Source organism: Ovis canadensis, chromosome 2 (assembly GCF_042477335.2).
Source record: "Ovis canadensis isolate MfBH-ARS-UI-01 breed Bighorn chromosome 2, ARS-UI_OviCan_v2, whole genome shotgun sequence".
NCBI lineage: Eukaryota > Metazoa > Chordata > Mammalia > Artiodactyla > Bovidae > Ovis > Ovis canadensis.
Window position 1 is genome coordinate 251,552,354 of NC_091246.1, and position 18,158 is coordinate 251,570,511.

General features: G+C 48.6%; 1 protein-coding gene across 1 annotated transcript in view; it reads right to left on the reverse strand.

The window, feature by feature from the left end:
- Positions 1-18,158, reverse strand: part of VWA5B1 (von Willebrand factor A domain containing 5B1) — a 47,088-nt gene that overhangs the window by 10,622 nt on the left and 18,308 nt on the right. Inside the window, exons 8-16 of the mRNA XM_069573789.1 lie at positions 17,370-17,480; positions 15,048-15,250; positions 13,999-14,113; positions 12,369-12,554; positions 9,934-10,117; positions 8,757-8,947; positions 4,115-4,316; positions 3,370-3,684; positions 734-871 (exon numbers count right to left, since the gene is read on the reverse strand). Of these exons, the coding sequence (XP_069429890.1) occupies positions 734-871; positions 3,370-3,684; positions 4,115-4,316; positions 8,757-8,947; positions 9,934-10,117; positions 12,369-12,554; positions 13,999-14,113; positions 15,048-15,250; positions 17,370-17,480 (1,645 nt within the window). The remainder of the gene's footprint in view (positions 1-733; positions 872-3,369; positions 3,685-4,114; positions 4,317-8,756; positions 8,948-9,933; positions 10,118-12,368; positions 12,555-13,998; positions 14,114-15,047; positions 15,251-17,369; positions 17,481-18,158) is intronic.

Consider the following 18,158-nt stretch of genomic DNA (forward strand, 5'->3'; position numbering starts at 1 on the left):
CTGCCTGCAGTGCAGGAGACCCAGGTTCGATCCCTGGGTCGGGAAGATCCCCTGGAGAAGGAAATGGCACCCCACTCCAGTACTCTTGCCAGGAGGATCCCATGGAGGGAGGAGCCTGGTAGGCTATAGTCCATGGGGTCGCAAAGAGTTGGACACGACTGAGCGACTTCACTTTCCCGACGCTATACAGTAGGTCCTTGCTGCTCACCTATTTTATATACAGTAGTGTGTATCTGTTAATCCCCAACTCCTAATTTATCCTTCTCCCACTTCCCCCTTTGATAACCATAAGGTTGTTTTCTCTGTCTGTAGGTCTGTTTCTGTTTTGAAAAAAAGTTCATATGTATCATTTTTTGTAGATTCTACATATAAGTGATAGCGTATGATATTTGCCTTTCTCTGTCTGGCTTACTTCACTTAGTACGATCACCTCGAGGTCCATCCACATCTTTCAATATTTTAGAATTTTCTACAGTGACACATACCAAATGGAAAAAGGACAATAGAGTCAAATTCATTTAGTAGGGAAAAAGAGAGCAGGATAGTCTCACAGCCCTCTGCAGAGCAGTAGCCTGAGGGCTCATGAGCCCCCTACGCCTTGGTGGTTAGACCCTCTCTGCCTGGGGCTTTTTCACTTCTAGGCCTTTCCCTGCACCCCTTCCCACTGGTCTAGGCTCCTGTGCACCCCAGCCCCCGCCTCCGGCCCACTGGGAGGACTCTGCATCTGCCTTACCGGAGTTGGGGTATCCCACCACAGTGGGCAGGTAACGGCTCTTGTTTATGTCCACGGGCACAAAGGCTGTGTACTTGCTGATGACGTTGCAGGCCTTGCTGGTGTGCACGGCATTCACCTGGTAGCGGCGGCTGGACCCTGCAGAGGGAGGGGCTGAGGTCACTGTGCGGACTCGGAAAGTCCTACCTCACAGGGGGCTAAAAGGAGGGCTAGGTCAGTGGTCCCATCTTTGGAATTCAATCAGGCCTTACAATTAAGGGGTTACCAACTTGCCATTAAGGACGTTAAAAAAATAAACTCTCAAAATTATTGAAACCTCCACCATCATTTCATAAAATACGGCTATTTTAATGTAAAAGAGGTAAGGTAGCTAATAAAAATGACAGTTACTTTCCTTAAATAACTTTAGTGTTATTTAAAAAACCCAAATCTCTGTGTTGGCAGTATTTTCTATTTTCATTTTGCAGCTGTGTGCTGAGAATCTTTCCGCAGGTCCCTTGGCTGCATGAGGACCATAGATCCGCCTCACAGAGACAAACCAGAAAGGGGCAGTGGGGCACACAGGGTCACACAGCAACTTAGGAATGGACCTGAGATCAGGACACAGGATGGCCTGACCCAAAGTCCAGACTCTTCCTACTGAATAGGTGAGGAGTCTTCTTGGCATGAATGATGGACAAATGTCCTGTAAACTATAAGGAAAAGTGCTCATGGGAAGAAAACAAATAACGTATACAAAACTACAAATAATATAAAACAAAATCATGTAGTATTATTATGTAAATAAGGCATAAATGATAACAAACAATAGAAATATTCTCTATGTATATCCATATCTGTTCTCCAAATAGGCTTCATCAAGAGCTCAGCAATCACTTTCTTGAAAGTTTGCTCCAGTTCCTGGAGTAAATGAGCCTCCCCACCATCCTTGTTATACAATTGCTTGGATTCCTGTTTCTTCTTAATAGTATTAGGACAAATGCACTCAATTAATGGTGTGTATAATTATTTGATTCATGTCGGCCGGCCTCCCAGCTCGTCTGTGTCAAGCACTCATAAGTAAGGATGGGGATGACGGTGGTCACTATGCTGTCCAGCCTGACCCCCAGCTGATCCACACTCAATAAATGGCCTCGAAGGGTGATGGGCGGACTGATTAGGCCTAGAGGGTTCTGTGGGAGGAGAGGTGTGGTCCCAGAGGAGCTAGGGAGGTGGAATAGGGTGGTCCTCATGGTAGTGTCTCCAGAGTCCTACTGTCCAGTTCAGTTCAGTCACTCAGTCGTGTCCAACTCTTTGCGACCCCATGGACTGCAGCACGCCAGGCCTCCCTGTCCATCACCAACTCCTGGAGTTCGCTCAAACTCATGTCCATAGAGTCAGTGGTGCCATTCAACCATCTCATCCTCTGTTGTCCCCTTCTCCTCCTGGCTTTAATCTTTCCCAGCATCAGGGTCTTTTCAAATGAGTCAGTTCTTCACATCAGGTGTCCAAAGGATTGGAGTTTCAGCTTTAGCATCAGTCCTTCCAATGAATATTCAGGACTGATTTCCCTTAGGATGGACTGGTTGGATCTCCTTGCAGTCCAAGGGACTCTCAAGAGTCTTTTCCAACACCACAGTTCAAAAGTATCCATTCTTCAGGCTCAGTTATCTTTATGGTCCAACTCTCACATCCATACATGACTACTGGGAAAACCATAGCTTTGACTGCTGCTGCTGCTGCTGCTAAGTCGCTTCAGTCATGTCTGACTTGTGTGACCCCATAGATGGCAGCCTACCAGGCTCCTCCATCCCTGGGATTCTCCAGGCAAGAATACTGGAGTGAGTTGCCATTTCCTTCTCCATAGCTTTGACTAGACGGACCTTTGTTGGCAAAATAATGTCTCTGCTTTTTAATATGCTGTCTAGGTTGGTCATAACTTTTCTTTCAGGGAGCAAGCGTCTTTTTATTTCATGGCTGCAGTCAGCATCTGCAGTGATTTTGGAGCCCAAGAAAATAAAGTCTGCTACTGTTTCCACTGTTTCCCCATCTATTTGCCATGAAGTGATGGGACCAGATGCCATGATCTTCGTTTTCTGAATGTTGAGTTTTAAGCCAACTTTTTCACTCTCCTCTTTCACGTTCATGAAGAGGCTCTTTAGTTCTTCACTTTCTGCCATAAGGGTGGTGTCATCTGCATATCTGAAGTTATTGAGGGACCCATAGCAGGGGGGCAGGAGGGAGGAGAGAACAGGTCACCGGGCAGATCAAGCAGGAGGTGGAGCCCCTTGGCTGTGTGTGTGTGTGTGTGTGTGTGTGTGTGTGTTGAGAGGGGGACAGTGGGGGTCAAGGGATGCACCTGGAGGCAGCGATGGGGAGAGGAGGTGGAGCGCTGGGGGGTGGCAGGGCTGAGGAGAGAAGTAAGGGGTGGAGCCAGGAAAGAGGGCGGCCTCGGGTGTAGAGGCAAAGGGCGGGGCTTCTAGGAGGGGCGGGGCCGCGAGGATGGGCGGGAGAGAGGCGAGGGGCAGGGCCGCTCTGTGATGAGGGGCGGAGCTGAGCGGAAGGGGCGGGGCCTCTGTGAGGGGAAGGGCCTCACCGGGGGCAGGGCTGTGGTGAGGGGGCGGGGCCGCGCGGAGGGGCGGGCCCGCGGCGCTCACCTTGCTCAATCTCACCCTCTCGCTGCGCCAGCTGCTCGAAATCCCGGATGATGGCGCGCGCCGCCAGGTGGTGGAAGGTCTCGCTCCACAGGTCGGGCTCTTGCGCGCCGCCCCTCTCGGGGCCGGGAGGCCCCAGCTCGAAGCTCACTTCCCACTGCAAATGCTGGCTGTCCCGCAGGCCCTTGACCACGGCCTTACCCAGCACGGGGCCTGGGGTGGAGGGCCTGCTGGGGCTCTCCCGCTCCTCAGACTCGGCCAGGGGCTCCCAGTCGGAGGACGTCTCCGTCGCGAAGGCAGAGGGGTGATGGGACGGCTCTGCGGGCGGAGGAACCAGCGGGCTGAGATCTGAGCTGCAGGACAGAGGGTCCACTCCCAGGGGACATTACATACCTCCCCGGATGCAGACACTAAGCAAGGACAGTCCCGCCTCGCTCCTCCCGCCCCAGGGAACCCACAACGCTCCTTAGGAGAACAGGGGTAGCACGGGCTTGTCCCCAAGAGTAGGGCGGACCCCCCTCCCAGGAAGTCAGTACCTGAGGGGGCCAGAGAGTGGGGAGTTCTCTGTAGGGAGGACGTCTGGGAGCCTCGCAGGTAGCCCAAAGACCAGGTTGATTGGGAAGGAGGGGTTGGTGAGGTCCCTGGCAGGGATGGGCCATAGCAGACACCGCCCCGCCTCCCCCAGGATGGGCTCCAGCCTAGGATTCCTCCTTGTCCCAGTCAGGTCTTGGACCCTGTGGACACTTACCCAGGTCCCCAGGGCTGCGGCTCTCTGAGGCAGGCTTCAAATTGGACCCAAGATCCAGCTCTTTCATGGGGCTCCAGGCCTGGGTCTCCTGGTTGGAGGGTAGGAAGGGCTGGCAGCCTTGGGGCAGCAGAGAGGGCCTGCGGGCCCCTGGACCCCGGAGTTTGGGACCCTGGCTCAGGTCTGGGCCACCGTTCAGCAAGGGCTAAGAATGCAAGAGGAAGAGGAGAAGGCTGAGCTCCTGGTGGTGGGCCCCTCCCCTCTGCCCTCAGCCACAGCTCTTTCCCTGGCACATCACAGCTCCTCCCTGGGGACTGCCCCCATAGCGCCCAAGGACACGTGACCTGCTCTCCACTACCCATGAGAAACATCGGCACAAATAATCCCAAATCGTGGATAAAGTCCAAACCACAGAAAACCATGGGAAAATCATGTACATGGATAATATTCTAAACCCACTTTTTTTTTTGGTTTTGTTTTTGGCCATAAAGTTTAAAACTTTGTGTGTGTGGTTATAATCATCAACCTTTCCCCTTGTCTTCCCATTTGTCATGCTAAAAAGTCTTTCTGAATAGGAAAAAAAAAATTCTAGAATTTTTGTGATTCTGTTTTTGTTTAAATCTTTGATTCACACAAAAATTATTTTGGTGTAAGGAAATAGAAAACAGCCTTTTCTTTGATTTTCTGAATAGTACAAATGTCATCACCATTTATTGACGACAGTTCATTCATCGAGTCCCTGCAGTTTATCAGTTCCCGCCTCTATCCTGACAAAGCTGTCATGAACATTTGGTTTTATTTCTGGACTTCTGTTTTGTGGATTTAATCCGTCCAGTGCTAGTACAAAACACTTCAAAAGGCAAGAAGTCAACTGGGAAATATATTTGCAGCATGCATGACAAAGATCATTTTCAACAAAATGCTTTTATGAGAAAAGTATTATATAAGCCTGTGAAAACATGCTCAGTCTCAGGAGCATTGCTCTACATTGGAATAAGTTATGATTTTTCCATCTATGGATTAGCAAATATTTAAATGTTTGATGACACCCTTGTTGCCAAGGAGGAGACAGGAGTTCTCATGGACTGTTGATGGGCCACTGCGCTGAAGCACTCCTGTGGGGGAGCGATTTAGCAATGTGCCATCTGTCAGCACTGAAAATGCACAAGCTCCTCTGACCCAGCGATTCCACTTTTAGGAATTTAATTCTGTGGCAACACACGAGGATGAAAATATCCATGTGCATGTATTGTATATTTATTGTGGGACTGTTTGAGAAAGTGAGAATCTGGAAACTTTCTAAACGGCCGTTGATAGGGGATGGTGTATACATCATGGTCGTTGTGGTTTAGTCGCTAAGTTACGCTGGACTCTTTTTGTGACCCCGTGGACTGTAGCCCACCAGGCTCCTCTGTCCGTGAGATTTCCCAGGCAAGAATACTGGAGTGGGTTGCCATTTCGTCCTCCAGGAAATCTCTCCGACCCAGGGACTGAACCTGAGCCTCCTACATTGCAGGCAGATTCTTTACCGCTGAGTCACCTAGGAAGCCAAAATTCGTTTCAGTACATCTATGCAGTGGAGCGTCATACAACACTGAAATGAAAGTGGTGGATTTTTCCACACCTGTATCCAGACAGGAAGACATCCAAGATAAAGTGTATATTTAAAAAAATTTCAACTGGTCCATATTTTGATTGTGGAGAGAGTTACATGACTACATGTATCTGTCAAAACTCATAGAGATGTTCACAAAACAGAGTAATTTTTACTGCATATAAGAAGTGAATTAAAAAGACATTTAAAAAGTAAATTGGAGACCAATTTGTATATGTGATTATTCAAAACATATATGTGTGTTACATATGTGTGTTTTTGAGTGTGTGCAGTATTTCTGGAAGGAAATGCCCCAAACCAAGTGGGTACAAGGCACAAGAGAGGGGCACTTAGACTTTATATTCAACCGAACTGTTTGAGGTTTTTTAAAAATTATTGAGAACCCTAAGTATGTATTACTTTTGTAATTGAAGAATGTTAAATTAGTTAAAAATAAAAGTTGTACCTCTGGGAACATGTACACCTGCCTGGAAGGAGGAGGGTGTAGGGGAACAAAGACACTTGGGTATAACAGAGACAAATACTGCCCCTTAGTTTTTAGACTAATGGTTAACCACAGAGTCTTTCTCATCTCTATCAAATATTTACTGGAAAGAGGACTGTGCTTTCCCAGTAGAGGGGGCTTCTTGGGGGCAGGGGTTAGAGATGGCCTTCCTGTTTCCTCTGGGCCTGAGGTCCTGGGGATGATACAAGGGTGTGGGAGGTGAAAGAGACTGGCCCCTCTTAGGATGGCCTCAGTGGGAACTGGTACCCAGACAAGGCTACTGAGTCCCAGGATGTCCTTAACCCCTTCATCCCCATCAGAGACTGGGATTCCCCTCACTCCTGCTCCACGGTCACCACCACACTGAGAAACAGACTGCTACAGGTTCCACAGCAACAATAGTCTAAGACTCAGCGCCCTTCAGCCATCCATAGGCTGCAGGGAGGGTGTGCGTGTGTGTGCATACATACGCTTTCACGTAAGTATACTGAGGATTATCACGCTGTGGAAGAAATCAAGAAGGGGATAGGGAGCAATAAACAAAGATGGGTCAGAAGTGAGCAGGAGAGAAGCCGAACTGTCCAGCGCTCTCACCAAGCAGAACTGTGCATAAAGGATACCATTTCACCCAACGATCCCACTACGGGGCATATACCCTGAGAAAACCACAACTTAAAAAGACACATGTACCCCAACCTTCACTGCAACACTATTTACAATAGCTAGGACATGGGAGCAGCCTAGATGTCCATTGACAGATGAATGGATAAAGAACTGTGTTACATATACACGATGGAATATTACTCAGCTGTAAAAAGGAATACATTTGAGTCAGTTCTAATGAGGTGGATAAACCTAGAGCCTATTACACAGAGTGAAGTAAGTCAGAAAGAGAAAAACAAATGTTACATATTAACAGGTGTATATCTATGGAATCTAGAAAGATGGTACTGATGAACTTATTTGCAGGGCAGCAATGGAAACGCAGATGTAGAGAACAGACTTGTTGACCCAGGCAGGGAAGGAGAGGGAGGGACGAATGGAGAGAGCAGCCTGGAAACGTACTCACTACCGCATGTAAAATAGACAGCTAGGGGGAATTTGCTGTGTGAGTCAGGGAGCTCAAACAAGTGCTCTATGACAAACTGGAGGGGTGGGCTGGGCTGAGAAGTGGGAGAGAGGTTCAGCAGGGAGGGGACATATGTTTACTTATGGCTGATTCATGTTGATGCACAGGAGAAACAATATTGCAAAGAATTACCCTTCAGTTAAAAATAAATGCATTAAAAAGAGAAACTAAAAAAAAAAATGACACCTACTGTGTGCCAGGTGCTGCACTAGCTACTTTATCTCTTATCAGCAGATGCTGCGAGAGTCTTCCACCTACGGTTGGCTCCCAGTAAACATCTGATGCTGACTCTTGGTCCAATCGTCTGACAAGCTAGTCTCTCCTTTGCAGAGATGAAAAGTTGGGGCTCAGAGAGGTTAAGCAACGTGCTTAAGGAGCAGAGTCTGTCTGACTCCAAAGTCAGTGTCTTCTAACCGCATCGAATGGTTTCTGGCTAAGCACAGAGAAGCACCTTCAGGGACAAGGTGGCAGTGTTTCCATCGCTGGGGAGAGCAGAGGGCTTATGTATATGTGGAGATGGGGAGGGATGGGGTTATTGGGGGGAATGGGAGGATGAAAGGCTACATTTATGGAACCACAGACTCACAATGACAATGCTATGCAAAGCCCATTTGTAAGAAAATGGGCCAAGGCATACAGATCATAGCAAACATCCATTCAGGTTACCACGGTGTTTCTCAAACCTGGTGATTTTGCTGCCCTGCCCTGGGGACAGTTGGCACTGTCTGCAGACATGTTTGGTTGTCCCGACTGGGGATGGTAGTGTTACTGGCAACCAGTGGATAGAGGCCAAGGAAGCTGACTGACATTGTGCAGTACATAGGACAGCCCCACAACCGAGAGTTACCGCTTCAATAGTGTGGGGACTGAGAAACCCTAGTCGAGCTGGACACTGGATAACTGGTCCTGCTGTGCCTCTAACTCTGAGATGATCTCTGCCCTGGATGAATGCACAACCCTTGAGGTTTTCAGAAGGCGCAGAAAGGGATGAAGAGGGGAAAGCAAGGGCTTTGCAGGCAAAAGGTCCTGGGTTGCAATCCCCTGACTGGCTGAGTGACCCTGGGTGAGTCACTTTACTTTGCGACCCTCATTTTCCACACCTGCACAGAGTGGGGGTGCTAGCTCCTACACTCCCTCCTTTCCCAGGGGCACTGTAAAATCAAATGAGGGTGCAAATGCGGTGCTGTTTGACAGCTGGGAAGTTCTGTGAGAAGAGAATATGTGATGTCATTGACCGGTGGGTATCATTATTAGGAAGGTGTCAGTTGGAGGTCAGGTAGGCAAAGATTTGGAAACAGGAGGAACTGACTCATGTCAGTGTAAACTGCAGTCAAGCTCCATCCTTCCGACTGAAGCAGGAGACACAGCTCCTCCCATCTATGGTGACCCCTAACTCCAAAATTCCCTGCTAGGGTACCTGCAAATCAATCTGCCACCACGGAGCATCCAGGCTGGTCTGGTTGGTGAGGTCCTGCAGCTTGGTTTTCCGCAGTGGGTATCTCCTGGTAGCCGTTGTGGGGTCACTGGCTATGAGGGTCCTTGGGGTGGGCTTATGGTTGGTGATCTGGTTGGTGCTATATGCCCGCCGTCGCTGGGAGAGGTCTAGACCTGGGCAGGAGTGGTGACAGAGAAGCAAACCATCAGGGTGGAGAAAGAGAGAGGGGCTAATAGACCCCTTGCCTGCTTGGATACTTCTTGAGGTTTCCACTGTTTACCTTTTGGGTTGGCAAGATCCCCTGGAGAAGGGAAAGGCTACCCCTCCAGTATTCTGGCCTAGATAATTCTATGGACTGTATAGTCAATGGGGTCGCAAAGAGTGGGACACGTCTGAGTGACTTTCACGTTCACTTACCTACTGAAACATGTGCGGGGTCTCGCCTCACCTGGCATCCAAAGCCTTGCCCAACCTAGCTCTAATCTATCTGCCCAGCCACTCTCTCTACTCCTTTTCCAGGCATCTGTGCCCCAAACCTACCGGCTGTGTGTGTGGTCTCTAGGTACGACACCTCGACCTCTTAGCTCAGGCAGTGCCTGCTGCCTGGAATCTCCCCTCCCCACTTCTAAGAACTGGTGCCCTTCTCATGTCTTTGCTACTATCCTCTGCCGGCTGGTCCTTTCCCTGGGATTCCTACAGTTTGTTAAACTTTCCTATGGTCCTTGTCACTCTGCTTTCTAACAGAATCAAGGACAATTGTGTCTTTCTCAAAGTCGGAAGGCTTCTGAGGGACAGGTGCCACGTTTGAGCCATCTTTGCTTCCCATTCTGTGCTCAGGATCTAGCCTTAGTAGGTGATCAGTAAATACCCTACGAATGGAAACTAATGCCATAAAGAAGTTTTGGAGGAAGATGGATATAGACTATCTGTACTCTCCCTCTTTCGAGTTCCGTAAGCTTAGTTAGCTGAGTTGCTAAAATTCTCCAAGTCTCAGTTTCCTCATTTGTAAAGCTGATGTAATAGTAACCCGCCTCTGCAGCTGCTAACCATTCACTGAGATTGTTAGTAAGTACTTAGCACATAGTAGGTACTCAGTAAAAATGTAGCAATCGTGGCTTCCCTGGAGAAGGGCGTGAAGTACAAACAGCAGCCAACTAACCGGGATTGGGGGTGGCGTCCCCGCTGGACGGCTGGGTGTCTTTGGCCTGTCTCGGGCTGAACGGTGCCCCCACGCTCCTGACACAGTCCCCGCTGTCTGGGTTGGGCCCCTCATCCTGTGAGTGGTAGAAGACAGAGCTGCCGGACTCCTGAGAGTGCAGCATGCTGTATCGTCTTCTCTTGTCCTGGAGGGAGGAAGAGGAAAGAGGACTTAGAGTGAGGCTAGGTGTCAAGAAGGACGTCCAAAGGGCAGCAAGGGGTGTGAGAGGAGACGGTGGAGGCTCCACCTTTGAAGAACCAGAATAATAGGCAACGGTTTTGCTTGCTCGGGGAATTTAGGCAGACTGCTGTTTAAGGGATGATGAATGGAAATGGCTTTCCATATCACTTATGCTGTTTATATTTATAATTATATTCTTTGTTAAATTAAAAATGTAATTCTAAACGCTATTGCTGTCTTCAAATAGATAAACAAAAACAATAGTGTGAACCATCTTGCCCTCATTCCATTCCCCGTGATATAAACTATAAAAATATAAAGGTTTTTGTGGCCATATTACTTCCATTTTGTCAGTACCTTGAATTTCACGCTTAAAACATTTTGGAAATCTTTCATATCAACTACTCTCTTAAACATTTGACTGTATGATACTCTACCACCCCTTATTATGAAGCATTTGCTTTGTGGCCATTTATTTTTTTGCCACCATAAAAAATACTGCAATAAATTCTTGGCCATAAATCTATTATATCACTTTTGTTTCTATGTATTTGACTCTTAGGAGGTTTTGCTGGGTTGAATAGTTATATATGTCCAATTTTATTAGTTATTTCTAGATTGCCTTTCATGAGGGTAAGCCATGATCACACTCTTTACCCAACAACTCTTCTAGTAGGAGGAGAAAGCATTGCTAGTCTCATGCATAAGCAGAAGAGAATGGATTTGATATCCCTGCTAGCAGTGGTAGTCGTCTACTACCTCCCAGACCTCCAAGAAGGGCCTAGTCTGTGCAAAGTCTTCACCAGTGTTTGGTTTAGTGTGTTTTCTCTGCAGTTGAAGAACCCACGCTCCAGAATACACTTACCATTACTGACCATGGTTCTTAAGAGATTCCATATCTTTATAACATCTGAAAATTTCAAATAAAATCCTAACTTTGCTTGAAAGATTAGAAATACATTTAACACAAGGCCTACATTCTTCCATGGCAACCCTTTGTTAGACCTGAGTAGGGGCTGACAATTTAGACAGGATGTGTGAATTGATGCTTTTGAGCTGTGGTGCTGGAGAAGACTCTGAGAGTCCCTTGGACTGCAAGGAGATCCAACCAGTCCATCCTGAAGGAGATCAGTTCTGGGTGTTCATTGGTAAGACTGATTTTGAAGCTGCAACTCCAATACTTTGTCCACCTAATGTGAAGAGCTGACTCATTTGAAAAGGCCCTGATGCTGGGAAAGATTGAGGGCAGGAGGAGAAGGGGACGACAGAGGATAAGATGGTTGGATGGCATCACCGACTTGATGGACATGGGTTTGGGTGGACTCCAGGAGTTGGTGATGGACAGGGAGGCCTGGCGTGCTGCAGTCCATGGGGTCACAAAGAGTCGGACACGACTGAGCGACTGAACTGAGCTGAGCTGTGTGATCCAGTTTGCTATATTCCTCCCCACCACTCATGTCCTCTCTGCCAGGAATGTCTGCCATCCTCCATGATATTTTCCCCTTCCATTTTTCTAACAAGTTCATTTCATTCATTTTATACCTGCCCAGTCCCTCTGGGCATTTAGTTTGTGACTCTGGTTTAAAAAGAAAATAAGATGACAGATCCTTTAAAGGGGAGTTGAGAGACTTACTAAAGAGTAAAGAAGGAAGCTAAGTGAGAAAATAGCTTCTCGGGCAATCTTCTACATTTTAGCATTTAGGATTTCACCTCCCTTTGAGAAGCTCCTCACTTTTATCCCACTTCTGCCACCACGTACAACAGAATTACCCATGTTAAGAAGTAAAACACAAATTCTTCTAAGGACATATGGCTGGATTCGAGTGTTTAGGGGGAGGAAACATGAGTGCTGTTCTGAACTGAATTGTTCATCAAATATACCCATAGCCTACTTTGGGTCAGTTATGTAAAATGCATGTTCTTGGGCCTTAGCTGCTAAGTGTTATTCAGTAGACCTGGGTTGGAGCAAGGGCTCTGCATTTTAAACATGTTCCCCAAGCTCTTCAGCTGCAGGGGACCTAGAGAACCGCAGACTGAGACAGTAGCATTTATCCAAGCAGTGTCACCACTTGACTGAATGCCTATGGCCTAACAACTATACCCCACAGCAGTCTGCCCTCCCGGCTGCCACAAATAAACAGTCTTTCCAGCCAAGGATGGCCTCGTGGGCAGGGTTCTGGACACCCACCGACTCCTGGAATTTCTAAAATACTTACAGTTCTAGGATTGGAGATGTATAAAGAGGCATCACAGACAATGCCATACCCCACCAGCCGTTCTCCGGGGAAGAGGGAGCTGGTGCTGACAGGTGAGATCAGGACCTCGGTGGTCTCAGGGAAGACCCACTCCACAGTCACATCACTCAGGACCGGGGCCATAGCCTTCTTCAGGGATTTGACCATCTGTTGGGCAAGGTCAGAACACAGGTTGGGGGGGGGCGATGTGTGAGTGGGGATATGCACACGTGAGGAGCATGAAGACCATGTGAGCGTGACCAGGAGGAGGAGGAGCAGAGAGGAAGTGACAAGACACCTTGGGGCGGCCTGTTCAGTGGTGAACAGGCATCTGAGCTTCTTAGGCTCCTAGGATGTCAGAGCTGGAGCAGATCTTTGCTGTCACCTCTAAGCTTAGCATTTATAAGTGAGAAAAACCCAAGACTCAAAGTAGGATGATGATGAGCCAGGGGCATACAGCAAGTTGTGTCAAAACACAGACCGAACAGTGATTTTGAGCAAGTCAATTTGTCTTCCTGGGCCACAGACCTTCCTGGGTCCCTTTCTGTTAAAGGGAGCTGGTAATTCTCCCCTCTCAGTGTAGTTGAGAGGACTACCTGGGATACTGCATTTCAAGTATCTGCCACAAGACAGGTGTTCAACAAATGACAGCTAGTTTAGCACTTAGTGGCTTAGCATCCCCTAGAGTGATTTCCTCAAGTGTACTACAAAGGTGGAGAAAAAAATGATCTGGGGAGTATGGCAGCCGTAGAGATGCACTTTCAATTTTCCCTTTGAGACAGACTGTGCTCTTTTGCTGCAAGGAATGCAGTTAGATGGCAGTCTCCACGTGCAATGCCTCAGCTTTCAAACCAAGACTACACCACTCCCTGGAAGCCGCCAGGCAGCAAATGAGCAGTGCCTGGCCTTTCCACCCAACACAGATGATCTAATGGGCAACTCTTGCTCCAGAGATCCCTGGTGGATTGGTTAAGACCTTGCCAGACCTGCACTGACATCTGAGGCTCTCCCTGCTCAATTCTGTTTCCCTCCTTCCCTTTCACAAGTGCCTCATCTGCATGGACTAAAGAGTTTTCCTCCCTGTTTCCTCTTCCCTTCCACAGATTTTAATCCCTCAAGAAACCTCTTGCTCTTCAGCTTTCTTGTTTCTTGTCCCTGGAGGATATGGACCAACACAGAGACTCTCTTAGGGCTGGATTACTTGTGCCAATTATACAGGACATGGAGAGAAGACTAATTGCCTTGATGTCTTCTGGGCCCTTTCGATTCTTCTGAGCCATCATTTATCATCATCAGGAACATGTCCAGAAAGGACCCCAGACACAACTCATATCCAAGAGGCAGTGATTCCTTTGGCAGCCCCAATCCTACCCACCCAGAATGAATGGAACATATGACCCAGAGGATGGAGACAAGGGCATCCAGTGTCCTGCACTAACTCCAGAAATTTCCCACTCTGTGCCTCCACCTGTGATTCTCCCTGAGGTGCAATGTGGCCTAGTGGAGAGCTCAGATTTGGGGTGAAATCCCAGTTCCACCACTGAGTTGCTGTGTGGCCAGTCTGGGCTTCTGAGGTTCCAGCACCAGAAAAGACTGAGGTCCTTCTGCCTACCTTGGGTTGCAGCCGCTCCCCCTCCTCCAGGAACTCAGCACTGCCCTTGGACACAGTTGCCAACCCTTTCACCAGTCTGTGGCAGACGTTGGGTCCAATTCCAAAGCTATAGCACCTGGGAGAGGGGGAGAAAAGAGACTGGTACTTCCCGCCTTCTCTGCCATTTTGTCCCCTGATAGGAAAGGGGCAGATCATGAGCTATCTCTGAGCTGGCCCTGGCTTCAGGGAGAGGGTGAGGGAGAAGGAAGAAGGGCATCCATGGACACTCATTCACACATGGACAGCCCATCACCTCCCACCCCAGTGCAGAGCCAAAGCAGGAAGGCCTTCCTCTGCTGAGGCTGCTCTTTGCGGCCTGGATGCAAGGTCATGAGCATCTTATCCTTCCTGAACTGTTGTGGGGAAAAGGCAAACTTTGAAGTTAGCCACACCACCAACAAAGGTCCATCTAGTCAAGGCTGAGGTTTTTCCATTGGTCATGTATGGATGTGAGAGCTGGACCATAAAGAAAGCTGAGCGCTGAAGAATTTATGTTTTTGAACTGTAGTGTTGCAGAAGACTCTTGAGAGTCCCTTGGACTGCAAGGAGATCCAACCAGTCCATTCTAAATGAAATCAGTCCTGAATAGTCCTTGGAAGGACTGATGTTGAAGCTGAAATTCCAGTACTTTGGTCACCTGATGTGAATAGCTGATTCATTTGAAAAGACCCTGATGCTGGGAAAGTTTGAAGGTGGGAGGAGAAGGGGATGACACAGGATGAGATGGTTGGATGGCGTCACAGACTCAGTGAACATGAGTTTGAATAAAGTCTGGGAGATGGTGATGGACAGGGAGGCCCGGCCTGCTGCAGTCCGTTGGGTCACAAAGAGTTGGACACGACTGAGCGACTGAACTGAACTGGACTGGACACCACCCTGGAAGCAAAGCACTGGAGGAATTGTGGGTCCTTGCCTTTCCTTCTGGCATTTTCCACATTACCCCAGGTCTGGCATCCCCAGCCCAGGGCAGCTCAGAAAACCTGAGCCCTAGACCTTCAGCCTGTGCCCACCTGGTGGAGAAGGCGTGGTTTCGCACCAGCTCTAGCACCTTCCCGGTGTTGTTGACGGCGCCGTCTGTGATCAGGAAGAGAAGCCTCGGGCAGCCTCGGAGCACTGGCTGCCGGATGACCCACTTGAGCGGGGAGAGGATGTTGGTGCCACCCATGTCAGCTCGCATTTTCTGGATGCTATCACAGGCCATGGCCAAGTTCTCCTACAGAGAAAGGTCAAGGGTAGGGAGGTCGTCCCCAGGGCCGTCATATGGCATGGAGACGCCCAGCACCCAGAGGATGAGTCCTTTGTTGCCCTGAATTTTAGTTCACCCTCACTGGAGTTGACTCCTCTTCCTGGTTTCATCTCTGCCCCACGTGCAGGAAGAACAGGTGGTCATTTTCTGGTGTGAGCTGCCTAATAACACCATCTACCAATGTCCCAGATGCCACCACTCACAATGTATTAACTCGCTGTTGCCCTTTCTTTTTTCCTCTTTAAAAATGTAAACATCCCTGGAAAAGGTAGCACGTCAGATCCTGATTGCTCAGCACAGAGGAGGTTTCCTTTTCTGATGAGTGAGGCAAGAGGTGTGGCGGAAAGACCAGTGGTCTAGAAATCTTAAGACTCGAGTCCTGGCTTGACTGGTGGCACTAAATTCCTAGGATCCTTTGAGGAAGCCATTTCCGTCATCTGGGTTTCAGATTTCCGCCCTTGTGGACCAGTACTGTGAGACCCAGTTGGCCAAGGGTTCCTGGCATTGGATGGATGCCACGGAGCAAGGACAAATTCCTGCTGGATGTCACACGCCCTCCTGATCCTCACTCAGGAAGAAGCCCTTCCAACAGGCACACTTGGAGCGATGGAATATATCAAAGTCCTCAAATGTATATGTACCCTTTGAACCAGCAAGGCTAGAAATTTATTCCAAGGGAATCATTAAGGATGGATGCAAGGCCTTTGCTGCAAAGATAACTACATAGAAAAAAATGGGGACAATTTAAATGCTCAGCTGCAGGGGTTTAGTTTAATAAGTCAGTCTATCTGTGCAGTGAGATACTAGGCAACTACTGAAATTATGTTGCAGATTAATACTTACTGGCCTGGACATATGCTCAGGATAGGCTGTTCTGTTAGAAAAATAGGTTATACAGACAGTGTGGGAGGGCTAATCCTATCTTTATTGAAAATGTGTGCAAATGCTTAGAACAAGAAGGGATTTATACTAAGCTCTTAATGTTTTTTTTTTCTCTTTTTTTCTGACTAATGATGGGAGGTTTAAAATCTTTCTTTTCAGCTATCTAGATTTAAAAATCATGGGACAATCAATATATATTATTTCTGTATTGAAGAAACCCATAAAGAAGTTATTTTTAATTGAAAAGGGGTTGCTATGTCCCTCTTTTCTCGTTTCCTGCACCTTCTCCCCCTCTTTCTCTTTCCCTCCCTCCCTTCATTTCTTCCCTCCTTTTTCCCTTCTTCCATCCATCCCTCCACCCTTCCGTTCCCTCTTCCCTGTGTCTAGACCTGTACAGGGACGCACCCCCCTCCTCCTTCTTTTTGGCCTTGCTGCACAGCTTGTGGGATCTCAGTTCTCCAACCAGGGATGGGACCTGGGCCACAGCACTGAAAACCCAGAATCCGAACCACTAGGCCACGAGGGAATCCCCTAGGATGTTCCCATTCTGAACATCCTGCTGGGGCCAAGGTCTGCTTGTTCTAAACTGTACCTCGTGGTTTGGAAATCTTGAGAAATCGTAAGACTTCTAGACTAGGTCTTTCCGCCACACCTCCTGCCTCACTCATCAGAAAAGGAAACCTCCTCTGTGCTGAGCAGTCAGGATCTGATGTGCGACCTTTTCCAGGGATGTTTACATTTTTAAAGAGGAACAAAGAAAGGGCAACTGTAAGTTGGCACGTCATGAGTGGTGGCTGTGTGGAGCTGTTGTGGAGCACCATTCTCAGCCCCCTTGCGCGCCTATTCCGTCCTCTGCCCCTTGCCATTGACGCCTTCACTCAACCTTGCATGAGTCCATCATTCTTATGAGAGGGAGGCTTGCGGGTAGGAGGCCTAAGGCACCCTCTTCCCTGTGCTCCCTCCCTGAGCACACCCATACTTTGCCCCACATGTTCCCTATTTTTGGGAGGGGGAGGTCAGCGATGGCCTGCAAGGGGAGAGCCTCCCCTATGGTTCTCTGCTCCTGGCCTCACCAGCTAGGTTCTACATGGGGTTAGGGTCCTCTGAGTGCAGGCCTTAAGGTTACCTCCTCTTTCCTTTCCCTCCCTTGCCTCCGCTCCTCACCACCCAACCCCTCTTGGTCCCAACCATGCCCCCTCCTTACCTCACTGTAGGTCTGACTGGAAGGGAAGAGGGTTTTAAATGTGGATCCAAACCCAATGATGTTGAAGAGGCAGCTTGGCATGAGGCTCTTAAGAGCCACCAGCATGGCATCCTAATAGGGAAGGAAGGAACTTTTAGGGTTCCAGAAGGGGTTCTTCCCTTGGCCATCACAGAGCGAAGTTCTCATACCAGCACAGAGGCAGCCTCCAAGGTAACCTTTCACCCTCTGCCTGCACCTGATATCGCTTCCTCCCCCAGAGCAAGAAATTCACTGATGCTGACCAGAGGCTGGGCCAAAGCCATCATCATAAAACTCCTCATCCGTGTAGCAAGTCTCAAAGCCATTCTGTTAGAGCTTGCCAGTTCCATTTCACCTCCTATGACCCTGAGCGGTAAGGAAAGCCGGAAGTACGCATTCCCTTCCGCCAAAACAAAATTGACATCTAAGGGAGATACAGGGCCTGGTCTCGCTGGCCACGGAGCAGGCTTCTGTCTGGCTCTCATCCAGGGCCTTTTGGATCAGAACCGCCCCCCCACCACTATCATGAACAAGGGATACATTCTTAGGAAGAGTCTCTTTAGCTCATCTGTTGACCGCCCAGAATGTACTTTACGTGCATTATCTCACATAACCTTCACAATAACTCTTTGAGGCAGGCACCGTATCACCGTCATTTTATTCAAGAGAAAACTGAGGCACAGAGAGGGGGAGTGGCTTGTTTGTGAGCATCTGGATTGTAAATCAGTGGAGCCGGGACTCAAATATGTCGCTCTGACTCCAAGCCTGTGA